Below are 20,688 nucleotides of genomic sequence, written 5' to 3' on the forward strand. Positions count from 1 at the left end.
GTGGTTTTTCATCATACACTTTGATAGTTTCTATTCAAAGGGTTATCCAACGCCCTTGTGAATGTTTGTTCTGTATCCCAGAATTTCTTTGGTACATAATAATCTATCGATCACTGACATAAATATGCTCAAACACTAAGAGTTCACAGATTTTTGAGGATAGAAAAACATCCTCAATTCCGAGGGACTGCTTTCGAAGAAGAACTTATAATAATGGTAAACACGGACACAAACTTCCATAAGCTGATTTTAATACTCAAGCCCTTCATGGACAAGTGATTTTTGAAGTGGACAAATGCTGGCCTAAATTATGAGCAGCATGGTGGCACAGTAGTCAGCACTGCTGCCTCACAGCGCCAGAGACCCAGGTTCAATTCCCACCTCAGGCAACTGTCTGTGTGGAGTTTGCACATTCTCCCAGTGTCTGCCTGGGAACCCCTGGGTTCCCTCTGGGTGCTCCAGTTTCCTCCCACATTTCAAAAATGTGCAGGTTAGGTGAATTAGCTATGCTAAATTGCCCGTAGTGTTAGGTGTAGGGGAATGGGTCTGGGTGAGTTGCTCTTTAGAGGGTCGGTGTGGACTTATTGGGGCCTGTTTCCACACTAAGTAATCTAATCAAAATGGCTTCTGTGATCACCTAACCAGGTTGAGGCAAGGTCATGAAAACCATCTGCAAACAGGGAACAGTCTGTTAACAACGCCATCAAATGGCCTAAAATCTTAGCCAATAATTGGTAGGGCCATAAAATGCAACCCTACATCCAATCATTTTCCCTTAACTGACTCCTAATTGCAACCTGATAAAACCGGAACACATTTTTCTCTTGTGAAATGTTAGCTCAATCTGCTCATATTATGATTTTGTAAGTGTCCTATTATTGTGTCCTTAATAATCAAATCAAGCTTTCGTTGTTTTCCTGGTAATATTTTGAAACATTCCACACACTCAGCAACAGCATTCAAAGTTGCAACTTCAGAACACTGAAATGATGCTGAGAGCAGTAATAGTTTTGAAACTCCTGTTATTCTAGAAATATTCATTTTATTTTAATGTTTTTGTTTCAAATGGGCTAATTCTTGTGCTAACACAGTGGACAGCTAGTTCTGCTAAGAATATTAGCATTTAAATAGGTGGCCATGGTTAAATTCAATTCTATTTAATTTTTTTTCCTGTTAAGGGCTTTAATTTTCCTTTCAACAAAGAAGTCTTGTCACTCACAGTTTAGGCTGAAAAGATGAAATTATAAAGAAGCTTGGGAAAATGCAAGCTATCAGTTTTACATGTCAGAGATCCAAAGTCTGACCCTCAGGATCCACAAAACCCAACCTCTCCTTATTTTTCAGGTGACTAAGGACAATATTCAATGGCAACAATAAGCAAAAGTGTAGCTGATAACAGAAGCTGAATTTAAAAACAGAACTAGCTAGAAATACTCAGCAGGTCAAAGAATGATTTTAGTGAGAATAAAAGGTAAAGTTATGTGCCAATTGTGAGCTTCTCATCATGGAACTGCTTGTCTTTTTCATGAAAATTACATTTCTTGCAGCACATTTTATCCTTATTTGATTAATCACTGTTAGCATAATTTGGAATAGGAACCATCAATTATCAACCAGGAGAGTTGAATACAAGCTGGATTAATAAGACACAATGAAGCCTCACAAGGAGCAATCAGGTGACAGATGCCCTATTTCAGAATTAGTCTGTCTTTTCCTCCCTGACAGTGATCGACAGCTGGCCCACATGCTCCATTATGGCCTGTCGATAGATCTAATCTTCTCCCCACAAAAGCCCCAGAGACTTGGAATATAGATCAAAGCAAAAATCTCCCTACCAGACCAAGCTGCAAATAGATCAGTACTGTGGCTCTGTTACTGTAATTGATAGTGCAAACGTGTCTCCAGTGACCTGAAGAGGACATCCTTTACATAAAAAGTAATTCCCATGTCTGATCTTTCTAACTTTGCAGATAGCTCACACACCATGTTCACAAAAACAACAGTCAGAAAAATTGTTTACAGGCGCTATACAACTACAAATGCAAAGAGTAGGCTAACCTCCTCAGGCAACATTATCATAAAGAGTTGCACTTTGTACTGAAGCTTTTCAGTCACGTCTTCATTTTTGTGTTGCTGCAGCCCTAACTCAACTTCCAAATAAGCCATATTTCACATCACTTACTTATCCCCTGTATTCAAACAGAGCTCTCTAATGTTCAAGAAGCATGATCACAGAAAGCTGAACAATTTCCTTTCAATTTAGCTCACTCCTGCTCCTGTTTCTAAATCGAGTTTTCCTGTCTGTTTCCACAGTGAAAAGCTTAAAATATTTCATTTTGCCACATAGTTGTTCTTTATGCATCAACACATCTTGTACCACTCGCAAAAATTCTACGTGTAAAACTTGAATGAGGCCTCAGAAAATGATTGCTCTATGACCGATCTGAGGGGTATCCAAAATGGTACCAAGGAATGCAGCCACATCTTTCGTGCAGTTTACATGGAACGTCTTGATGTGGAGTTCATCAGTGCACATGCAATCACTATCTGCTGTTAAGCGATGCCATATTCCCATGAAGGACAGCAACACAGAAAATAGGAGCAGGAAGACGCCATTTAATCCTTTGAGCCTGCTGAGCCATTCAATGTGATCATGGAAGAATCATCCAGCACAGCACGCTGTTCACACTTGCTCCCTGTACCTTTGATCCCTTTAGCCCTACAAACTATATATAACTCCTTTTGAAAACATTTAATGCATTAGCCTCAACCACTTTCTGCAGTAAAGAGGTCCACAGACTCAACCAAAAAAAAAATCCTCATCTCAGTCCTAAATGGCCTCCCCTGTGTTCTTAGACTGTGACTCTTGGTTCTGCATTCCCAGTTACTAAGAACATCTTTCCTGTTATTACCCTGTTAGAAAGAATAAAACAAAAAAGTATGCAGAGCAGGTGGATTGTGATGTCACACGATCAATACCTGTTCAATGCCCCAGCAAAACTCTCAATTACACATTGCTGAACAAGCAAGGAATTTTTCCCAGCCCTCCACTGTTCAAAAGGGATGACTGATCATTTTCAGATTAGTTGCTGGGTGTTTTCTATTTTCTGGATTAGTGGTGCTGGAAGAGCACAGCAGTTCAGGCAGCATCCAAGTAGCTTCGAAATCGACGTTTCGGGCAAAAGCCCTTCATCATTCCTGATGAAGGGCTTTTGCCCGAAACGTCGATTTCGAAGCTACTTGGATGCTGCCTGAACTGCTGTGCTCTTCCAGCACCACTAATCCAGAATCTGGTTTCCAGCATCTGCAGTCATTGTTTTTACCTGGGTGTTTTCTATTACCTCTTGGGATGATGGACAAGTATTTGGCCTTTTCGAAAGAAAAATTTAAAGCTGCTAAAGTCTGTAGAGAGTCATCATCATCAGCAATCACTCACTAGTGAGTAGTATCAGGTAGAGAATTATTACTTTCTGTCATAAAACAAAGAACTTCAGATGTTGACAAATCAAGTAAAAACCAGAAACTGCTGGATGGACTCAGACTATTTGGCAGCATTCATGGTAAGAAAGCAGAGTTAGTATAAAGCCCAGTGACACTTCTTCAGACTCTCTTTGGTGTACTCAGTTAGTCAAATTGCTGGTTACTGATGCACAGTGATACCAACAGCATAGGTTCAATTCCTACATTGGATAAGGTTACCATGAAGAGCCATCCTTCTCAACCTTTCCCCTTACATCAGCAATGGTGATCCTCAAGTTAACCCATCACCTGTTGTCTCTTTCTCTAACAAAATAGCAGAGCTGTGTTGACTTTACCTTTACACATAAATGCTTCTGAAAATAAACATGCATAAATTTTAGTCCTTTGAAACATCTTCTGCTTTTCCATTTTTATGACCAAAGTGAATGCTTTTAAACTCTCCTATATTACACTTCACTCACCACTCTGCTGTTCACTCACTTAACCCATCTTTAATTCTTTTCATTATTATCACAGGTAACATTGTATAATCAGCAAGCTTACATATACTACCCTGTCTCTTCACCTAAATCATTAACATAGATTGCAAATGGCTGAGGCCCAAGCACTGATCCTTGTAATATTCCATTAGTCACAGACTTCCACCATTTCCTGCCTGTGAACCAATTCTCTATCTAATGAGCCCTTAATTTGTCTATTAAACTTCATTTAACCTCATTAAATATCTTTTTAGAATCAAAGTATACTACATCTACTTATTTCCATTTACTTACTCTGCTGGTTAGATCCTTAAAAAGCTCTGATACCTTTTTATAAAACCATATTGACTTTGTCTGATTATCCAATGATATTCCAGCATTCAATAATACATTCCAGCATTTTACTGATAACTGATAAGTAACTCGCTAATATTTTGTTTTCTCTCCCCTACCTTTGTTAAATCAAAAACAGTGTATATTACAAACATCATACTGTTCAAACCATTTTAAAATCTAGGGAGTATTGGAAATCTAATAATCAGTGCATCTACTATTCCTGCAGATATATCTATTAGAATTCAGATGAAAGCTATCAGATCTTGGGGATCTGTTGAATTTTACTATCTAAAAAAATGTGACTTTTCTCTACTGATATTAATTACAATTCATTTACTCGTATTAATTATTTGATTACCCACTATTTTTAGTTTGTGACATGTATATTGTGAAGACAGTTACAAAATATCTGTTGCATGTCTCTGGCATTTTGTCAATCTTTGTTTAATTTATTCTGCAGTTGTTTTGAAGGGACCAACATTTACTTTAATAACTCATCTCCTAAATGCTTACAAATATTTTAATTTGTTTATATTTCTGGCTAGCTTACTCGCATATTCTATTATTTATTAATATTTTATTAATTTTATTTTGGTCCTTTGCTAGAGGACAAGTGCTGGAAAATTAGATTAGAATTGAAGCATGTTTTGTTTGGTACAGACTCGATTATTGAAGGACCTTTTCCTGAGGTGTAGACGTCTATGATGCTATGACACTCTCCCAATCCTCAGGCTTACTACTATTCATGACGAGATTATGAGCCTCTTTATTCACCTTATACCAGCCATTTCTGATTCTCTTCTCACTTGTGTTCAACTAGCTAGACAGCTGCAGTTGTTTCCATGATCAAACCAAAATTAATGGTTCTGCTGGGCCCAGTGACATCAGCTGCCTGTAATACTTATTCAAAAAAGGAAGACATGACTATCAGGATAGTGTCTCTTCTGCCTGCTCTGAATTTAAGATTAAGTTCAAAATCAACCACATTCAGGTGAAACATTGTTGGATATGTCTGCTTATCAATGTTATAGCCCAGCTGCCGCACGTCCGCTAGTAATAATCAATCAACTTGCATTATCTAAAAGCTTCCTGATCTGTCGCTTGATCTGCAACTGAGCTGGCGGTCAAACTGTAAAAGCTTTCCTAGGTCTCTGAAGGCCAAGTAATGTGTCTCTCCCATGAGGCTGGAAGGGGACTTGGTTCATGTACAGCCAACAGATACTATGGAAAATTATGCTACAGAAAGCAATCTGCAAACACGAAGTCAGAACTTACATTCTAAACTCTGCTGCCAAGCACACACTTTGGCTCAAGTTGCAACTTTTCAGCTCATTAAGTGTTTGCTGAGGGACACTTATTCTCTGTTATCTGTGGATTTCTTAGCCATTGTTTCATGTACTTGCAAGAATGACCCCAGACTGAGTCATGTTTTTCCATTTTCTCATCCAGTCGATTGCAAGGTCCCTTGTGGTAGTCAGAAGATTTACCCTGGATTTTTGTTATTTGTGGGAGGTCTGTGCCTTATCCTTTGCGGATAATGAGGTTTTGATGTACAATGTGACTAAAGAAACAGGTAACTTTCTGGAAGAGCACTTTTTGCTAAGGATTACATTTCATCCAGTGACTTTGTCTGTTGTGGTGCTGAAGTGACACTCTATTGGAGTGAATGTTTGATACATTCTCATTTCCGACAGCTAAAAAAGTAAATATTCACTACCAATATCCTGGGGATTACAATTGACCTGAATGTGAACTGGACTTTCTATGTAAGGACTGTAGCTGTAGAGCAGCTAAGAGGCGAGGAATAGTGTCGCGAGTGACTCATCTCCAGGACTCCCCAAAGCCTGTTCATTATCTACAAGACATAAGTTAGTTGTATAATGGCATACTCCCCACTTGCCTGGATGGGTGCAACTCCAACAACACTTATGATGATTTACATCAATTACAGGTATGATATGGTGGGCATCATAGAGACATGGTAAATTTTATTCCTGATGAAGGGCTTTTGCCCGAAGCGTCAATTTCGAAGCTACTTGGATGCTGCCTGAACTGCTGTGCTCTTCCAGCACCACTAATCCAGAATCATAGAGACATGGCTGTAACGGGATCAAGATTGGGAGCTGAATATCAAGACTTTACATCCTCTCAAAAAAGCAGCAGGTTAACAAACAGGGTGGAGTTGCCTTATTAGTCAGAAATCAAACCAAATCAATAGGAAGAGATGAAATAGGGTCAGATGGTGTAGAATCAGTGTGGGTAGAATTGAGGAACCGCAAAGGTTAAAAAACAATAGTTGGAGTCATGCACAGGCCTCCAAGTCAGGAGGTGGGGCACAAGATGCACCAGGAGATAGAAAAGATCTATAGGAAAGGCAGAGTTACAGTGATCATGGGGGATTTCAATAGCAGGAAAATCAGGTTGGTAGTAAGAATAGTAATTTGTGGAATGTGTACAAGATGACATTTTGGAGCAGTTTGTGGTGGACCCCATCAAGGAAACAGGCAATACTGGATTTATTGTTATGCAGTGAGGCAGACTTGATAAGGGAGCTTAAGGCGAAGGAATCCTAAGGAGGCAGTGATCATAACATGATTGAATTGACTCTGCAATTTGAGAGGGAGAAGATAGAATCAGAAATAATGGTATTACAGCTGAACAAAGTCAAGAGGCATAGGAGGGAGCTGGGTAGAATTTACTGGGAGAGGAGCCTAGCAGGAAAGACAGTGGTACAGCAATGGCAGGAGTTTCTGGGGGAAATTCAGGAGACACAGCAGAGATCAATTCCGAGGAAAAAGAAGCATGGTACAGGGAGGATGAGGCAACCATGGATGACGAGGGAAGTCAGGGAAAGTATAAAAGCAAAGGAAAAACCATATAATGTGTCAAACTACAGTGGGAAACCAGAGGATTGGGAAGCTTACAAAGACCAACAGAGAGCAACAAGAAAAGAAATAAGGAGGGAGAAGATTATAAATGAGGGTAAGCTATCCAGTAATATAAAGGAAGACTGTAAGAGTTTATTTAGATATATAAAAGGCAAAAGAGAGACAAAAGTGGACATTGGGTCACTGGAAAATGACATTGGAAACACAATAGTAAGGAACAAAGAAATGGCTAAGGAACTGAATAGCTATTTTGCATCAATCTTCATGGTGGAAGACATGAGTAATATCCCAAAATTTCAAGAGAGTGAGGAGACAGAGCTGAGTATAGTGGCATCACCGAGAAGAAGTTACCAGAAAAACTCAATGTTCTGAGCTGGACAAATCATCTGGACCAGATGGACTACACCCCAGAGTTCCTAGGGAGATAGTTGAAGACATGGTTGAGGCGTTAGTGGTGATCTTTCAGGGATTGCTAGATTCAGGGAGGGTCACAGAGGACTGGAAAATCGCTAACATGTCACTCCTGTTTAAAAAGGGAGAAAGGCAAAAGACAGAAAATTGCAGACTGATTAGCCTAACCTTGGTCATGGGTAAGATCCTGGAATCCATTGTGAAAATAACATTTCTGAATACTTGGAAGTGTATGGTAAAACAGGGCAAAGTCAGCATGGCTTCATCAAGGGGGGTCATGCCTGACAAATCTGCTAGAATTCTTTGAGGAAGTAACAAGCAGGTTCAACCATGGAGAGCCAATGATGCTATCAACGTCGACTTCAAGAAGGCCTTTAACAAGGTCCCGCAGAGAAGGCTAAGAAATAAGATAAAGGCCTGTGGTGTTAGAGTCAAGGGGCTAGCATAGATAGAAGCTTAGCTGTTTGAAAAAAATGCAGAGAGTGGGGATAAAAGGGCCCTTCTTAGGATGGCAACCAGTGATAAGTGGTGTTCACAAGGTTTAGTGTTGGACCACAACTTTTCACTTTATACATTAACGATGAAGGAACTGACGGCATTCCAGCTAAGCTTGCAGATGACTCAAAGATAGGTAGAGGGACGAGTAGCATTGAGAAGGTGGGGAGGTTGCAGATGGATTTGGACAGATTAGGACAGTGGGCAAAGAAGGAGCAGATAGCGCACAATGTGAGAAAGTGTGAGATCATGCACTTTGGTAGGAAGAATACAGGCATGCATTATTTTCTAAATGGGAAGAAAATTCAGAAGTCAGAAGTGCAAAAAGACTTGGAAGTTCTAGTCCAGGATTCTCTCAAGGTAAACTTGCAGGTTGAGTCAGTAGTTAAGAAGGCAAATGTAACAATGGCATTTATTTTGAGAGGACTTGAATATCAAAGCATGACTGTTCTTCTGAGGCTCTATAATACTCTGGTTAGACAACATTTTGAGTATTGTATGCAGTTTTGGCCCCATATCTCCAAAAGGATATACTGGCCCTGGAGTGTGTTCAGAGGAGATTCGTGAGAATAATCCCAAGAATGAAAAGCTTAACATATAAGTAATGTTTGAGGACTCTGGGTCTATACTCAATGGAGTTAAAAAGGATAAGGGGGGATCTAATTGAAACATATAGAATACTGAATGGCCTGGACAGAGTAGATGTTAGGAAGATGCTTCCATTGGTAGGAGAGACTAGGACCTGAGGGCACAGCCTTTGAGTAAAGGGAAGACCCTTTAGAATGGAGATAAGAAGAAATTTCTTCTGACAGAGAGTGGTGAATCTATAGAATCCATTGCCACAGAAGGCTGTGGAGGCCAGGTCATATATTTAAGACTGAGATTGATCGGTTCTTGGTTATCAAAGGGATCAAGGGTTATGGGGAGAAAGCAGGAGAATGGGGTTGAAAACTTATCAGCCATGATTGAATGGTGGAGCAGACCCAATGGGCTGAATGGCCTAATTTCTCCACCAATGTCTTATGGTCTTATAATTCAGGACAAAGCAGCCCACTATTGAGACCACATAAACAAACATTCACTCCCTCCATAACCAACTCTCAGTAGCAGTAATACGTATCATCCATATAATGCGCTACAGAAATTCATCAACACTCCTTGCAAAGTACTTTTGAAATCCACAACCATGTCCATCTAGAAGAAAAAAGGCAGCAGATACATGGGAACACAAGCTCTCCTCCAAGTCACTCACCATCCTGACTTGGGAATTTTTCCTTCAGTGACACTAGATCAAATTCCTGGAACTCCCTCCCTAACAGCATTGTAGGTGCACATACAACACATACATTGCAGTAGTCCATGAAGGTAGTCCACCACTATCATTTCAAGGGCAATGGGAGATGGGTAATAAATACTAGCTTAACCAGTGATGACTACATCCCATAAATAAACAGAAAAATTACAGACACAGCAAATAATGACATCCCGAAAAGAAAATCAGCCAGCTATTAAAATGGTAAAATATAAAATTAAGCAAAAACAGGTTTAAAGAACATCTTGCTACATTTTATCTGCCAGCTTCTGAGGGAAAACTGGCTGTTCTGGACCCTCTCATTTATAAGCAAAAGTTCGATGAGAGAGCTCTCCCCTCTGATTCAGAGTCTCTGGGTTCAGGTTCCATTCCAGGCCTGGGGTGCAAGTCTAATACTCCAGTGCAACACCAGTATGTTGCACTGTTAGACGTGGTGTATTTCAGATAAAGCTTCAAACTGAGGCCTTTTTGTCCTCTGCTGTGCCCAGATAATGGGTTCTCTGCCAGTGTTTCGAAGAAGAGTAGGAGTGTATTCCCAAAGATTGTGAATAATATGAATCCCTCAATCATGCCATAAAAATAGATTGTCTGGTCATTACCATGTTGCTGTTTGTGGGAATTTACTTTTCTCAAATTGTTTGCCATGTTTCCTCCGTTACAAAACTCACTACATTTCAAAAGTACTTCATGGACTGTAAAAGGCTTTGAGGTATCTGATGGTTGTAACAGACAGAAAAGATACACACTTTGTCTCCAAATTATGTCACAGGACATAAGTGTATCAACAGGTAAATGTGTATCTGGAATTTCTCTCTCAACTATTATGACTTAGATCTGTATTCATACTTCAAATTGTTTAATGTCTCCATTCAACATGAGGAGAAGGAACTCAGAGGCAAATGTGCCAAGTATTTGTAAAGGAGAATCAGGACATGATCGTTAAGGTGATAATGTTAAAACTTCCATTCAAAGCAATTCTTTACCCCATTAAAGCTGTTAATGTTCAGAGGAGATCAATGGGACTAACCATCATTAGAAAGAATAACTGGCAGCAAATCAAGACTTTGTGGTGTGCAAATGCTCACATCTTTTCTTGGAAGCTTCTACCCAACGCATAAACCTGTAGTTTATCTTACAAAGCTGCATGGTACCAGAACCTTTTGGTGACAACCTTTTATTAATAAGAGGTTTGACACATGTGTAGGAAATTGTTGGAGTCTCTAATCACATATAGGGAACTGAACATGGGAAAAACAACTCAGTTAATCAGGGAGAGCCATCATGGATTCATGACAGGCAGGTCATACCTGAAACCTCACTGATGTTTTTCAAGACATGACTAAGTTAATGGGCTAGGGCATTGTTCATATGGACTTCTAGAATGCATCTGATGATGTCCCGCATAAGAAAGTGTTAAAGAATTGAGGGCAAATTGAGGGCATGGCTAGGAAATTGTTTCAGTCGCAGGTGACAGCAAGTAGGGAAATAATGGGTAGGCACTCAAATTAGCAGAATGTGATTATTAGTGTCCCACAAGGATATCAGGCCCTCAATTATTCACCTTACTTGTTAACGACTTGGACAATGGCATAGTCCCAATTTGTTAACAACACAAAGTTGGGCAGCATTGCAGACAGTGCAGATGATTGCATGAATTTACGAAGGGATATGGATAGACTAAGTGAATGGACAAAATTGTGGCACTTGGAGTTCAGTGAAAACAAGTGTGAGATTATCCATTTTGGACCAAAATAGGACTGATCAGGATACTTTCTGGTTGAATAAAGCTAATTACAGTGGATGTTCAAAGAGATTTGTGGTTCAAGTGGTGCAGAAAATATTCAGAAAATCTAATGGAATGCTGCCCTTAATATCTAGAAGACTGGAGTATAAGGTTATGATGCAGTTCGACAAATATCTGGTTAGACCCCACTGTGACCAGATCTGGGAACCACACCTGAGGAAAGACATATTCGCCTTGGGGGAGTACAACATACATTTACAAGAAGGATACCGGGACTTCAGGGATTAGGTTATGAGGAGAGATTATAAAATAAGACCTGTTTTCTCGAGAATCTCGAAGATAAGGGATGGTTTGACCAAAATCTTCAAGTTATTAACAGAAAGTAGTCAGGTTAATAAAGAAAAAACTATACCTTGTGGTTAGAGAGTCTAGAATAAGGGAGAATAATTTAAAAATTAGGGCCAGACTATTCAGAAGAGATGTTAACAAGTGCTTTTACACACAAAGGTAGTATATTTTTAGAACTCTCTTCCATAACTGGCAGTGGATACTATATCAGTTGTTAGTTTTAAATCTGAGATCAATAAATGTTTGCTAAACAAGAGTATTAAGGGATATGGGCCAAAATCAGGTTTATGGAGTTAGGCCACAGATCAGTCATGATTTCATTGAATTACAGAACAGGCTCAAGGTACTGAATGGCCTATTCATGTTCTTGTATTCCTATATTCATACCCAGACACATTTGCTGGGCAAAGTAGTGGAGAACACCATCATATCTAATTACTTGGATACAACTGTTTCCCTCCATAGCTTGAATCCAGAGGCTGAAACAGAATACGTTTCTTGTGTGCATGATGAGGATGTAACTTAGCCATGAGTAGTCACCTTTCAGTGTAATATGAGAGGAATTATAGCTGGAGATGTCCTTTCTGTTTTTTAGTGTATGGTTTATCTGGGCAGTGTCAAGGTATAGCTTTCTTTAATGAAGTAAAGTTTGATTTATTGTTGTCACATGTACCAAGATACAGTGAAAAGTATTGTTTTGCATGCTATATAGACAGATCATATTTTACGAAGGTTAAGATTGAAGGTTAGAATTCTCATACACAATAGTGAATTGAATATCCACTACAATATATTCAATTACATAAATGTCTGTCAAAGTTGTTGGTAAAAGTTATTTGTTTTTCTTCTACACCATAGTAACTATGATTGGAAAGATGTGGATGCTTTGGAGAGGGTTCAGAGGAGGTTTACCAGGATGCTGCCTGGACTGGAGAGCTTATCTTATGAAGAGAGGTTGACTGAGATCAGACTTTTTTCATTGGAGAAAAGGAGGAGGAGAGGGGACTGAATTGAGGTATACAAGATAATGAGAGGCATAGATAGAGTCGATAGCCAAAGACTATTTCCCAGGGCAGAAATGGCTACCACGAGGGGTCATAGTTTAAGCTGGTTGGAGGAAAGTATAGAGGGGATGTCAGAGGCGGGTTCTTTACACAGAGAGTTGTGAGAGCATGGAATGCTTTGCCAGCAGCAGTAGTGGAAGCAAGGTCACTGGGGACATTTAAGAGACTGCTGGACATGCATATGGTCACAGAAATTTGAGGGTGCATACATGAGGATCAATGGTCAGCACAACATTGTGGGCTGAAGGGCCTGTTCTGTGCTGTACTGTTCTATGTTCTATGTTCTATGTATAATCATAACCATGACATGATTCTGTATCACTGAATGTATTTAATTGTCGATGGATAAGTATCTCCATGAGGAGCAACAATTAGGTAAATCACATGTGACAGATTCAACCATGAAATATAAGCCCAACAACATTTATTTCCTGATGATGGGCTTATGCCTGAAATGTCGATTCTCCTGCTCCTCCAATGCTGCCTGAACTGCTGTGCTTTTCCAGCACCACACTGTCAACAACATTTATTTTCTACATAAAGACTGGCCAATATGTATTCCACTGAAAGCATGTGGTAAGTTTTGTATAAATGCTAATGTGCCAGCTTACGCAGTACACCTGAAAGTGATAGGGGTTCTCGCCAATATTTTTAAAAAGTTGCCCACAAAGGAAAATCAATCTCCATGGTGTGGATTTACAATTTCTCAACATCTGTTTGATTCTTGTGCTTTGTCATGAGAATCTCCAGGCCTCCATCAGCAGTGATATCATTACCAGAGTAAGCAGCCACTGTAGTACCCTCACAGACAACAAACCAGGAAGTAAGTGACACCTAGGGATCCTTGATGCCACAATCGATCAAATGCGGCCTTGATGTCAAGGGCTGTCATTCTCACCTCACCTCTGGAATTCATTTCTTTTGTCCATGTTTGAATCTAGGCGGTGATGAGGTCAGGACTGAGTGCCCTGGTAGAACCCAAAGTGGGCATCATTGAGCAGGTTATTTCGGAAAGGGTGCTATTAGCACTGTTGATGACACCTTCCATCACTTTACTGATGATCAAGAGTGGACTGTTGGGGTGGTAATTTTGTCCTGCTTTTTATATACAGGACATATCTGGACAATTTTTCACATGGTCGGGTAGGATACCAATGTTGTAACTAACAGTTTGGCTAGGGGAGCAGCAAGTTCAGTACTATTGCCAGAATTTTGTAAGGGCCCATAGTGTCTGCCATATCCAGTGCCTCCAACCATTTCTTGATATCACATGGAGTGAATTGAATTTGCTGAAGACTAGTATCTATTTTACTGGGGATCACCGAAGGAGGCCGAGATGAACCATCTTCTTGACAATTCTAGCTGAAGATTGCTGTGAATGCTTCAGCTTTACCTTTTGTACTTGTTTGTTAGGCTCTTCCATCATTGAGCATGGGAATGTTTGTGGAGTGTCCTCTTACAGTGAATTGTTTAATTGTACACCACCATTCACGACTGGATGTGGCAGGACTGCAGAGATTAGATCTGATCTGTTGGTAGTGAGATCACTTAGCTCTCTCTGTCACTTGCTACTGGTGATATTTGGTATGCAAGTAGTCCTGTTTGGTAACTTCATCAGGTTGACACCTCATTTTCAGGTGTGCCTGGTGTTGCTCCTGGCATGCTCTCCTGCACTCTTCATTCAAACTGTGGTTGTTCCCTGGCTTGATGGTAATGGTTGAGTAGAGGATATGCCAAGCCATGAGGTTACAGATTATGCTGTAGTGCAATTCTGCTGCTGTTGATGGCCCATAGAACCTCATGGAAATCCAGTCTTAAATGCTAGATTTGTTTGAAGTCTGTCCCATTTAGCATGGTGACTATGCTGCACCGTGCTTAATTCTGGTGACGAACCAGGGGCAGCTTCTGGTGATGAGGCAATATGGTACTCTTGCTGGATCTCCAGTGGCTCAGGCCTCCTTTATGTCCATGAGGTTCCGTCCATGCCAAACCTCTGTGAAAATCCATGTGTATTGGAACAAATCTATCACCCTCATCAATCGTACTGGTTATCTCCGGATATCTAAAGCCAGTTTAGTCAGGCCAGACCTTCCTCTTACAAATTATTTCTCACTGACCTTCTGAACAACTTTTTAAAAAAATCTTCTCTCAGTTTGCCCATGACTAAGTTTAGGCTGGCTAAACCAGTCAATATCTCAGCTGGCTCTTCTCTGTTTTGGGCAACAACACAATGTTTAAAATCGTCTGAAATAGCCCCATCGAGGCTGGTATCCTGTCACCAAGCCATCAATAATTTACATGTGTAGAGTCTTTAACACTGATCTAGTCTCCTTAGAGCCAGCTCTTGGAGTGAACGGAACCTCTTATACTCCTATTTATATCTATCAACCAGAGGTCCCTGATTGGACACAATTAATCACCCTAATCAAAAAACTCACATTCTATGAGGTCCACCAGGCTGACCCCACGACAATCGCTACGTCTCTCTCCTTCTGAGTCTGAGGACATTGGCCTATTCTTTTTTTGTCGATCCTCCTGGGGCATTTTAGCACCGGCTCAGGTTCCTCTGATACAGACAGAGTGCAATGCACAATAACTTGCCTCTTGCTTCTGGAGCATTTCAGAAGAGAATGATTTTCTTCAGGAGCATGCTTTTCTCTTCTCACCACAAAAATGATCACAGAGACTGGTATTCTATCACTAAGTCACTTACTTACATATGGATAGTCCATGATACTGATCCAGCTTTCTCAGAGCCAAATATCAAAGTGAACAGAACCTCTGACACCCCTGTTTAGATCTGTCAGACCAAATTAATGGCTGTACAACAGGGGACTCATATTTTATGAAGTCCACCTGGTTGACGTCATTACAATTGCTACAACCTTCAATCTTCTAGCACTGCCTATGGCCAGCCTTGACTGTAAATCGATGCTCAAAGCCTCCTCTAATTCTTCCTTTGCTTCTCTTGGAAGTCTACGAGACATTTCATCTCTCTTGGGTACTTTAACTTCTATTAGGAGGTAGTCACTCTTCTTCCAGATATATGAAAACTTCTCAAACATTATGACTAATCAAAGATCACACTGCCACTTATCCTCCTGCAGAATTAAATACTCATTGCCATTTGAATCATGAAGTGATAAATCTGTTGGACAGAATGTGAAAGCAGATATTTTGCAAGCACAATTACATTGTTCTGCACTTTTCAGAGGCACTAGAACAGCTGTAATATAATTTGAGTTAACCATTTAGTCCAGGTCTTGATTTGAAAGGGAAAAAAAGAATTGAAACTCAAGACAATATCGAGATCTATTGCAACATGTCTATCAGTGAAGTTTCGGTGGCACAGTGGCTCAGTAGTTAGCACTACTGCCTCACAGTGTTCAGGACCCAAGTTCACTTCTAGCCTCGAGTTACTGTCTGTGTGGAGTTTGCATGTTCTCGATTTGGGCTGCCACTAGGTGCTCCAATTTCCTTCTATCGTCCAATGGTGCGCAGCTTAGGTGTATTGGCCATGACAAATTGTCTGTAGCATGCAGACAAGGTAGTAAATATGTGGTTACAGGGTAGGGTCAGGTTTGGATCTGGAAGGGGCGATGCTCTTTGAAGGGTCAGTGTGGACTTGTTGGGCTGAATTGCCTCTTTTCACACTGCAGGGATTCTGTAATTCTAAGCACAAAGATTAATCAAGCTCACAAAGTGACTGTGCTTTTTCTTTGTAGTCAATGACGTCGTGTAAAATGTTCAATTGGATTAATTGTTGGTAATTCACTGCTAACTATTAATTTCCTTTGTGACAAGGGCAAAGAGTCATTTCTCTCTACAATACAAAAAAGGTTCTGTCTGTGTAAGGTATGTTGTTCCATACAATGAGCTCACATCTAAAGGAAAGCTGAAAGAAAAAAACAAAATCCTTCAGGAGAATGTTACATTCAACACAACCTTGTGGTCTGGAATTATGCACAATTTGGATAACAAAGAGGTACAGCAGTTTCCAATCATGAGGCGCATCTAAATTCCTTTGAGGACTTACAGCAGAGAGCCAGAAGCTCAAGAGAGTATCGGATGAAAGACTACAAAACTGCAAAATTTCAAAATCGCCAATACACTTACCATCAAATTTCTTATGCCTGGAAACAAATGTTGTACGCAGAAAGTGACTGGTTTCTTCGACCATATTTTCAAACTCCAGTTTGCTTTGCTGGCTGAGCTTGTCTTCCATTTCTGAGGTGCAGCATGTGTAACCTTTTGAACATATTCGCAGATGCTCCCCTGAAAAGAAATTGAAAAGTCATTTAGCTGTAAACAAACTGGGCCTCCATTGTGAATTGATATGGCGGTTTGTGGTAAGCTTTGCAATGAAATTGTTGTTTTCCTGGGTTGGCTGGATGTTATTACAGTTCTGGAGGACCTGCTCCATGTTATAGCTAATTCTGTCCCTGATTTGTTTGAATTTTTCTGTTAAAAACATTGATAGATCTCTCTTTCTATTTTCACCAGGGTTTAGACTTTGCGGTTCAAGAGAGTTTTACTCCAGACAAGTTTTCAACAGTAATGGACAGATAATGCATATTGTCTCCGTAAATTGAAAAGAGACATTGGATGATTGAAGAAAGGATGTAAATGCCAGTTCTATTTTGTCATTCAGCCTTTTCTCAATTTGTTAAAAGATGGTAAAGGAGCTCAGAAAGCAATCCCCTAGGGATCAACCTGCTTGAAAGAGTGCAAAATAAAACCTACGACATTGCAATCTACATTATGTCTTTTTATTTGCTCATTAACAACAAATTGTTATGACACAGGGTAAATCCCACCTGCTAATTTAAACCAGCAACACAGAAAAGATTTACTTTGAGCGGTAATCTGTAAAAATTCGAGAGGCAAAGAACTATTCCAAAAGTCACTATTTAGAGGAAACATTAACAACTTTATTATTTGAAAGTCTAACAGAGAATATTAACTAAAAACTATTTACAACTCATTTAGCTAAGCCTTTCTATTACCTTCCCCTCTACAATACTGGTCTGATAAAACCCCTAATTAAGATTTACCAGAGAATTCAAATTTCAAAAACCAGCCAACTCCTCCCCCCTCTGCATCTTTCTCTGTAGATTCGCTCTCCTGGTCAGTGTCAATGTTTTTTTTCTGTGCAAACTCCTTCTCTAGACAGAGTACCTCATACAGAGTTCTTACCAGCAGGCTACATCTGTTGTAATTTTATCAGTTCTCTTTGCCGTTCTAGCTAACTGTTCCATAATGTCTGATAATCATACTCCAAAGCATTGGATCGTTTCATTGGTATTGATAATGTCAAAATACTAAATTCAAACTTGATTGGAGTTTGGCATCTTGGGGCATAATTTAAACTGATTGGCCAAATTCAAATTTATTTTTGTATCCAGGCAACCCGGTGAATCTAGCTGTTTGAACAAATATTAAATTTTAAACTTTCCAGTACTCTGTGTGCTTCTCTACATCCTTGCTAGCTTTTCCACTCTCTTAAAGTTGCAGTATTCCTACACCTTCATAACAAAATCAGCAAAACATTGAAATCTTAACTGTGCTTATTGTAAAATTTGTTGAAATTCAAAGATTTTTACCTGTCTGCTGACATACACGAGATATGTGAGTGTTAGTTGAACGTAGTAATCAGTAGTGTGATGCAAAGCTAATTTTGAGAACAGCTGCACTACATGGTCATTTACTAGATAATTCCAAAAGTGATTTCCTTTTTCATTTTTAGTCAAAGTTATCTTTAAGAGAAACTACATCAGTGCACCCTCATTGACATGATTATCCTTGATACCCAATAATTTATGCGCTGAAACATCTAAGCAAATACCTAAACAACAGATTTAAATGCTCAATTCGATGTGGCTGAAATATGAACAACAAATAAGCTTTACTGCACATAGTCAATGAACTTTATGTCTTACTGAAATTGAGCATCGTCTAGAAGATTAATAAGCCTGCCTGAAGATCTTCGACTTAATATCCAAACTATCTTATCGAGAAAAAGCAGTACCGTAGCACTGCAAACAAATTTGTTATGATCTTTAAGTTTGCTTTCATCACACTGTGCAAATTACAAGACAAGGATTACAAATATGAGATGAATAAGATTGTTACATCTTGGACTTGGCTTTCTAATTTAAGGTAGCATGATGCAATGAAGATGGTCAATTGACCTGCTTTGGATTCTGCCCAACAACAAAACTACAATGCTGGTTGTTAAAGATTAAAAGGCTGTAGAGATTTACTGTGAAGAAGGCGCAAGATATTCACACTAGTAGGCAATGGCAAGAAGTTCTATATAGTCTCCAGGTCTCACAAAGAAGTGTTAGAAATAAAAATGGCTTTCAACATTATTATACTTTAAAGTGACTACTTGATTTGCAAAATTGAGATGAGTTCAGAGTCAAAAGGTTAACAGCTTAGAATATCTACCGAGACACAAGGCCTATATGAATTTTGTTGCCATTGGAATGGACTTTGAGAGCTTGAGAGTCTGTAGAAAGCGTATGCAGTATCAATACACAGGGATTTTCTTAAAATAACTCAACCTCACAGATAGATCAATCTGTAAAAATCTGTGAGACAGCAATTGAAGCAGAGATGTTATCTTTATTATTGACCATGTAGAAGGCAGTGGGAACTTCAACAAAGATTTAAGATGAAAGGTTTATGAGAATTTAAACAAGGCTGGAGATTCACCTAACTTTGGGAAGTGGCTGCCTTTCTAAGGAGATGAACAGTTGATGAACATGATGACCAGTCTGATGGCAAACTGAGAACAGTGCAGCACCCATATCAGGGAGAGTTCACTGCTGCAGGGTCCTCAGGATGCATCAGAGCAAAAGGAGGACGGAGTTTTTCACATATGATTTCGTATCCCGGTCATGAGCAAGGTGTATGTTTGTGTATAGGTGTGTGCGTGTATGTGTGTACTCCACAACCACCTGATGAAGGTGCAGCGCTCTGAAAGCTACTACTTCTAATTAAACCTGTTGGACTATAACCTGATGTTGCGTGATTTTTAACTTTGTACACCCCAGTCCAACACCAGCATCTCCAAATTATGGCCTTATTACAAGGAACACACTTGGATGATGCAAAGCATTTGAAGCTCCAATAGAATGGGTATGACTGGGTTTATTTTTCATCTTTCAATATGAGGAGTAGAGCGTTGGCCATTTTAGTTAGAAAGAATCTCCCATTTAAGTTATTAGAGTGAATTAAAGACACACATGGGAGATTTGTAATCCTTAAAGCTTTGATTCGGGATCTTAAATGTTTACTGTCCACGGCCCACCCCCTTAAATTCTTGACGGATGCATTTTCTCGACTGGTTAACCTTGCCTCTCAACATTTAGTCATAGGAGGGAATGTCAATTGTCTCATAGACCCTACGGTAGACAGATTGTCCAAAGGCCCACCGATATCTTCTTTGTGATTTAAACAATTAAGGGATTGGTAGATGTTTGGAGGCACCTCTACCCCACTGGCAGGGACTTCACATTCTTTTTGAACCCACATAAATGCAATACCAGGATTGATCTTTTTCTGACCCCCACAGCACATCTGGGCTCAGTGTTGTCAAGTACAATTGGCAATATCACTATTTTCGATCATGCCCCAGTGGATTTAATGGTTAAGATTAAGGATACAGTGATAGGCTTGAGGCACCAGTGACTGGACCCCTTCATCCTCAAGGATAACAAATTTATTGAATTATTTTCTACTGAGTTCAGGGCTTTTTTAGATATAAATTCAGGCTCAGCCAGCAGAGGTCTGTGCTCAGCCATCCTTTGGGAAACAGCTATTTTCCTATTCAGCCAGCAAGAGGTGATGCATGGTTGAGCAGCAAGACCTGCTCGAGGTGCATCTCAAAGTAGCTGAAAAGGCATATTTTGACAGGCCCTCACTGGTTAAACTACACAGGATCCCAGTGCTTCAGTCTACGCTGAACTCCATGCTCACACAGACAGCCAAGAGGGAGCTTATAGTTGCAAGTCAAAGGCTGTTTGAGCATGAGGATAAGTAGGGCAAGTATCTAGCATATCTTGCTAGGAAAAAGAGTGCCCCCCCAGTCCATTCCTCAATCAGAGAGGACACTGGACATTTGACC

General features: G+C 39.8%; 1 protein-coding gene across 1 annotated transcript in view; it reads right to left on the reverse strand.

Annotated features, from left to right (window-relative positions):
* The window catches only part of gpc6a (glypican 6a), a 1,024,509-nt gene that overhangs the window by 719,386 nt on the left and 284,435 nt on the right, over positions 1 to 20,688 (reverse strand). Inside the window, exon 2 of the mRNA XM_072577902.1 lies at positions 16,674 to 16,832. Coding sequence (XP_072434003.1) covers positions 16,674 to 16,832 — 159 coding nt within the window. The remainder of the gene's footprint in view (positions 1 to 16,673; positions 16,833 to 20,688) is intronic.

This window comes from Chiloscyllium punctatum, chromosome 9, assembly GCF_047496795.1.
Source record: "Chiloscyllium punctatum isolate Juve2018m chromosome 9, sChiPun1.3, whole genome shotgun sequence".
NCBI lineage: Eukaryota > Metazoa > Chordata > Chondrichthyes > Orectolobiformes > Hemiscylliidae > Chiloscyllium > Chiloscyllium punctatum.